Source organism: Agrilus planipennis, unplaced genomic scaffold (assembly GCF_000699045.2).
Source record: "Agrilus planipennis isolate EAB-ADULT unplaced genomic scaffold, Apla_2.0 scaffold336, whole genome shotgun sequence".
NCBI classification, from domain to species: domain Eukaryota; kingdom Metazoa; phylum Arthropoda; class Insecta; order Coleoptera; family Buprestidae; genus Agrilus; species Agrilus planipennis.
The window spans coordinates 135226-142409 of record NW_020439018.1 but is presented as its reverse complement, the minus strand read 5'-3'; the positions used below and the strand labels follow the sequence as shown (position 1 = coordinate 142409).

The 7184-nt window shown below is 31.4% G+C and overlaps 1 protein-coding gene and 1 long non-coding RNA gene across 2 annotated transcripts; both read right to left on the bottom strand.

The window, feature by feature from the left end:
* Window positions 1-597: 597 nt before the first annotated feature.
* On the bottom strand, window positions 598-872 carry LOC112904940. The gene is made up of 3 exons (XR_003231464.1): window positions 830-872; window positions 665-777; window positions 598-607 (listed from the first exon to the last, which is right to left on the bottom strand). It is a non-coding gene; the product is annotated as an uncharacterized LOC112904940 (long non-coding RNA).
* Window positions 873-2063: 1191 nt separating this feature from the next.
* LOC108742476 (U6 small nuclear RNA (adenine-(43)-N(6))-methyltransferase) lies at window positions 2064-6653 on the bottom strand. The gene is made up of 6 exons (XM_018477710.2): window positions 6583-6653; window positions 6472-6486; window positions 6132-6349; window positions 5802-6066; window positions 5420-5705; window positions 2064-4689 (listed from the first exon to the last, which is right to left on the bottom strand). The coding sequence occupies exons 2-6, from the start codon at window positions 6483-6485 to the stop codon at window positions 4036-4038; spliced, it is 1437 nt and encodes a 478-aa protein (XP_018333212.2). The 5' UTR covers window position 6486; window positions 6583-6653; the 3' UTR covers window positions 2064-4035.
* Between the last annotated feature and the right edge of the window lie 531 nt (window positions 6654-7184).

Sequence of the window (7184 nt, the reverse complement as noted above, 5' to 3'; positions counted from 1 at the left end):
TGATAAACAGAATTTATCTATATATTATTTATTAGTAATAATTACATATAATACATAGACAAATATGTACTACAATTTTTTTTCATTGATATTAGTAATATGCTTGCGCCTATTGAACTAGACCCTAGACTAGGTAAATAGATGTAAAACTCTCGAGATTTGGACGATAGTAGTGACATCTAAGTTTACCCCACATTAGTAGACGATATTTGGAATATATATATAAATGGTATTGGCAAGGAAAACTTCGAATTTCACTGCCATCTATACATCAAACTATGAAGCGTAACCAAAGGCGCGCATTTCAAAATTACACCAAATTTTATTTTTTTTTGTTTTAAATGGAAATTGAAAAAAAAAACAAAAATAAAATTAACAAATTTAATAACAAAGTATAAATGCAGTAATAAATATAATTAGCACAATATACGAGTAAATAGCAAACATCAATTAATTAAAACATAGATAATAATACAGGTATATTTGTATGAACAAAGAAATTGTTCTTTACCTAATTTAGTACTGCTTCCTGCTTCTACAGGGGGTGCTAACGATTCAGAAACTGCAGAAATACTAGCTTCTGTATTGTCCATTGTGAGTGTACTTTCTATAACAAATAATTATATATGTTTTGGATATTTGAAACTGTTATCTGCATAACTACCTGCAGTTGAAACAATTCTTCTTTTCCCGTCATATGTTTTCACTGGATGCAGTACTTTTTCATCTTTTAATGGGGCAATTCCGTCTGCTTCTATTCCTCTACCAGAAGAAGTTCTACAAAACATTTTTTTTAGAACTTAAGTTTCACAACAACAAATTACAATACCTGCCACTTTCGTTGGAACCGCTGTTACTTCAGGAAAATGGAAAGCGGCATCTTGACCTTTAACTCCTGCAGGAACTGTATAATCTAGGTAGAACATTTCAAATTAATTTGACCCCGTAATAGTGTAGACTGTACATCACGGTTTTTCTGTGTTGGGCAGAAAACATCCTTTCTTTACTTATTGTAAAGCATGATTGAAGTACTTAATATATTACTTACTTTCAGGATAGGTAAAAGTACTTTTCACAAAAATTTTAAAATATTACAAGTTGTGAAACTACTCACTATTGCTCAATAACGCCACAACTACTGGGGAATTCCTCCGATAATCGCAACCGCCGTCGCATCATCTGTTGTCGTTTCAGTAAAATGTATGTCGCCTAGTATGTCGGTAATGTCGATTTTGGTAATTTAAAAAATTTAGAAACTTACGTGGGGTAAACTTAGGTGTCGCTCGCGCTCGACATTTCATACCCTGAACTAGACTACAGATACTGGAACGCGCTCGCTATGTTAAATTTGTGAGGGCAAGTGTGTGAATAGCTCCGCTGCTGCGGAGTGGCATACTATCTCTCCTTCACACACAGGCGCTTATGAGTCAATAACGGTAGTCAGGTGAAAAAGAGGCAGGTGTGCGATACCCGTGTATGATTTTACATTGCCGTGCGGTATCTTTATCACAGAAATTATTAACAAATTATTGGCGTATTTTAAAATTTGTTAAAAAGCAATAAATTCCTTAGAAATAATTTTTATTGTGAACTAGTACAAACAAAACAATACAATTAATCCGAAAAAGTTCTAATTTTAATTAACTAAATTATTCTAATTAAATTAAAGTATTGTAATTAAGTTAATAAAATATTTTAATAAATTAAAAATGATAAAATAATATTTTTTTATGTGAGNGCTTATGAGTCAATATCGGAAGTCAGGTGAAAATGAGGCAGGTGTGCGATACCCGTGTATGATTTTACATTGCCGTGCGGTATCTTTATCGCAGAAATTATTAACAAATTATTGGCGTATTTTAAAATTTGTTAAAAAGCAATAAATTCATTAGAAATAATTTTTATTGTGACCTAGTACAAACAAAACAATACAATTAATCCAAAAAAGTTCTAATATTAATTAACTAAATTATTCTAATTAAATTAAAGTATTCTAATTAAGTTAATAAAATATTTTAATAAATTAACATTATTAAATGAGCTTGCATACGACGAATTAGGTCGACGACGAATTAGGTCGTATGCAAGTTCAGCGATGGTGCTAACCAAAATTTTGTCGAATATTTCGAGGGGAAGGGTGGCAACTAATACATATACATCTCCAAACCTATACATTTATAGCACCTGCACCTTCTACAAATTGGAGCAGTCTGTACCTATTTGTAAATTTATGTTAAAAACAACTGCTCAATGAACATCACTTTTTAAGTGAATGAAACTTAAACTGTAGAGGCGAACTCAGAAACAACAGACTAGACGTGACTATGACGTATGATAAATGACTATGAATTTGTTGAGGTTATATACCTATAAAATACTTATTTGCACCGAAAAAAACATTAAAACAGCTTTCCTTCGACGTTTTCTTATGAGTTTCTTATAAATACACCTTCTTTAACTAAAACCCGTACTACACGAGTTGAATTATTAATGAAAATTGAGGTGGCGGTAGTGAAACAGCGTTAAAAAGGCCCTTCCCCGGATTATTTCATGTAAGTTTTTCATAATTAGGCCATTTTACGTCATTTCCAGCAAAAAAAAGTTGCATTTTCGAAAAAACCGTCATAGTAGTTCAATCTTCAGGCACAAATGACAGGCAATCAATTGGCGCCATTTAAATTATCATATGTTCAGTAGTTTTTGAATAAATTAACATTTAATTTCCATCTGCACCCTAAACAATTTTCAGTAGTTTAGGTTAGGTTAAGTTGCGTTCAAAAACGAGTGTTTCTGTAGCTACCGCAAGAGAGTATATTCGACAATTATCGACTCTATTCAACAATAATCGATAACGTCATCTATCCCTGTCGTTCTGTTTTATTCAAATTCAAAATTCATACGACTAAAATTTTTTTGTATATTATATGTAAAATGAATCCCAAAAAATCAAATCATGCAAAATAAAGTATTTTCATACTTCACGAGGGTTTGGTACACGCGCTGTTTCACATAACCCCATACAAATAATTCAATAAACTCAGGCAATAGTATTGCAATGTAAGGGGGTGTACTATCATGTTGAAAAAACATGTACGTCCACGTAGTTTTCTACAGTACATATGTACATTCGGTCAAGTCTCTTCTAAAATTCCCCATCCACATTGAAAACGCGCGTTATTGAAATCGCAATAGCTGTACGACATGCGGATTAGCGTTACACTCATAGCAAAAAATCGAAAATTCCGTCTTGCGTGAAGCAACATTCGTTATAAGCAAAACAATACAAGACGAAATCCGCTCGCAGCTTGCACTCGCTGCAAATGATAATGATGCAACAAATGCTCTTTTAAAATTCGCCACACTCATATAAAAAAGTCAACGTTCCCTGGTATTTAACTGTGCTACTTTGAGTGTTGTGTTCTATGAACTCAAAAATTTCGAAATCTACAGCAATGTCGACTTCCACGGCCCTTAAATTTAGGGTGTACATTGCTGGTTTCTCGCAATCTCTGTATCATGTAAGATGGTTCACATATTTAGAAGTCTTCGCTAAGGATATCAATCGCCGTACAACCAGATTGTTACATTAACATTATGTTCACATTCATTAGAATCATACAGCACAGCAGCACAGCTGAATCTGAGAGGAAGAGGGAAAAACATCCACCCCTGCTATACATACTTTGATTGTTACGTGGCGAAAAATGATAGAGAAAATATGATGATTTGAATAATTATATTAACAAAACAAAAAGAAATTCACAAATGTAATATACATTGCAAGAACAAAACCGAAAAGTTCAACTATCTCGTCAATAAAATAAAGTATTTAATTATTAAAGAAAAAAGCAAACTTGTACAAGCAAATATGTAATCAAAAACTAATAAACTTAATTGCAAAATAGAAAATAAATACAATACGAAAACACAACCAAACATTCCAACTTCATATTTAAAAAACGAAAAAAAAACAAATAATAAGAAAGTACAAAAAATGTTTGAAAGATAAAAAAAGATTGTACTTATAACCTCTTTTTATTTATACCAATTATTTTTTATATACTGTAATATTTGATTTATGCCTTCCTTTCCAGCTGTACCACATAAATAATTCATTTGTAAAACAATGTCATCTGTTTCTTTTATTAAACTAATAATACCCCTTACTAAAATATCTCTCTTATCAGTTCGTGTCTTCTTATATCCACATGGACCATCGTCATTTTCATATTTTCGTTTCTTTGGTGATGATACGCTTATATTACTTATCAAATCCGCCGCATGTTTAACATTCCATTGACTGTCATCACCAGATAATTCTTCGGTTGAATCACCATCTGGTAAATTGCTTTCATTAAACATATTAACGTCATACTGGTCCAAATTGTTAAATAAATCATTCACGGAATTGGTGTTGGAATCAGAAATGTCAAGTTTAATTGGTGAGGAGTCCTTAGCACTACTTTGAAAATTTTCGTCACCGTTTGTTGCAACAGAACTATTAATATCAGATCCTGACTCGTTAATTGTAGTATCGTTTGCAGAATCACCTTTATTCATAAAACATAACATTTTGGTCACTTGCTCCTGATGACGACGTTTCTTTCGCTGATGTGACCAAGTGTTGTTAAAAGCATTAAAACATAAGGAACGTTTTGCTTTACCCATTACCATATAATCTGTACTTATCTAAAATTGAAGAAAAAATATTTAATTTTTTTATTTAATATATGATTTCTGATACTAATAGTCACACAGTTACTTAATACAAATGGAAACTCATCAACAAGTTCGTGAAAGAATTTGCTATAGTTTTTAAGGAGAAACTACACCTAAGTAAGATATAAGGTATAAAGCCTATGTACATAGTAATAGAGAATGAATTAGTAAAAAGGAGACTACAAAGATATCTAACAGATTATTATGCTCTTGTACGACTTCTTTTAAGAGAAACAAGTTAAAGACAAATTAGAGTATTGAACATTTAAGGAGGAAGCACTTAGTTGTGGTGTGAATGGGTTGTAAAAAGGAGACTTCCCTTTACACACCAATCTCAATTGTTCTCTCATTGTGTAATTACTTACGTTATTAAAGTACCACAGACACCATTCAATTAAGCGTTGTTATTTGTAATAATTTATTTGTGATTTTTGTAATTGCCGTATTTTATGTAAAATAACAATTTTTGAAATAACAATTTTAAAATACAATGTGTACTCATATTTAATTAGTTAATTATCACAGTTCAAAGAATGAATAGAAGTAACTTTTTAAAAAATCAAGTGACTATAAGTCCTCTTTACATAAGATTATGCATATTTAAACACTCAAAGTTAGTGCTTTAAATTACAGAATTCAAAAACTTGTAGAAGCCAATTTTTATATGTAAGTAATTAACTTCATTTGGTTGAAAACGTACCTGTAGCTCCTCAAACATAGCTACCACTTTATCCCAGAATTGTTCGTAATCAATTTCAGAATATTTAAACTTAAGTTCTAAAGGCTTATTCTGTTTTCTAGAACAGGCAACCGTCTCTTCTGGCACTTTTCTTAAGTCGATATCACAAAATGTCCATGCCAAGCCCCAACGTGTTGTATTTCCTTGACAAAATTGAGTGTCTTTAAAACTTTTCACTTCTGCATTTCTCAGTGTGAACTTTAGAGGTGGTAGACTTGACTTATGACCCAACATTGTAGTGTAAACCCTATAGATGTAATGCAAAAAAATATTTTAAGACATGACTTTTACTTAACCGATTTATACATTCTGTATGTTTAGAAAAACATTATAAAGCAATTACCTAATTTTGGTTTGAAGTTTCTTGCTTTCCTTAATAATTTTTTGGACAAATTTTACTTCACCGCCATCATGAACTGCTTCAGTAGAAGTGGCACAAAAGGCATTCTTTGGACGAGGTCTGTCAGGGCGCCTGGCTTTAAAGTTGGGTTGAAGTTCATGCACATTGGAAAAGAACGGGGGATTACACATACAAAAATCAAACTGTACATCAACAGGCTGACCCTCAAGAGCTTCTTGGAGCATGGTGTCACCTTTTACTTTTTTTACTGTAATATTACATTGCTCAATTTAAGAAAATAAATGCACACTTGTATTTAAACGAGAACAATACTTGTTATTAGATGTTGAAGGTTATTATTCTTCACATTATTTTGTGCATAGAAAATGCTCTCTTCATTAATGTCAGTTCCAATCATGTACCATCCTCTACTCTTTGCACCAAGTAAACAATATACACAAGATGCACCTGTTCCAATGTCTATTCCTCTAATTTCTTTCTTCTTGCCAGATATACTTAGTAAATCTTCCACCCACAATATGTAATTTAATCTTAAAGGAACTGTTGGTATCATTTTGTTTAAAGGTATTTCAATATTCAAATTAAAATCTTTTTTTAATAATGTGCACGTGAGTGCTCGTAAAGCTTCCAGGTCTTTGAAATTTAAACTTACTTTTCCAGAAACATCCTAAAACCGTTAAAAATTTATATTAATTTGTTTATTTTATAATGGTAGAATAATTATCTTTGTTATAATGTTTGTAAGTTATAAGGTAAAACTTGCCTGGGTAATATACTTTCTGAATTCTGGAAACTCAATTGCCAACTGCTTAAAAGAAGGAGGAGTACGATATATATTTCTGGGATGCATATACTTCTGCACAGACATTTCAACTAATAAAACACTTCCAAGCAGTAGAAATATTGACAATAATTGTTTTTAATTCAGCTTTAAAATGTATAACTAAAGTTCACTTGACGGATAAAATAAAGGTTATGTTGTTGTTACTATTATCTATAGTTACTATTATGTATGTATTTGTTTAGAGATAAAACATAGATGATGTAAATAGTAGGTTAAATGACCATCGACGTTTACTAATGGACATGTGTCAGGATTTAATTAATGTATTCTATTGTATAATTCGAATTTAAATATAAGTGTATATACAAGCGACAGAGGGTGCTTGATTACCGATAGTCGTTTTTCTTATCTTAACCTTCCTGTAGCCGGTGAAAGAAGAAAAACCGTTACTTTACTAAGTTGCTGCAAGTATTGTAAAATAAATTAAGCTGTTTGTCTAGAAAGAAAGATAACATTTTATTTACAAGTGTACTGATTACTTTTAAATACTGTATTTTTGACGCCTGTATTTTATTTGCGTT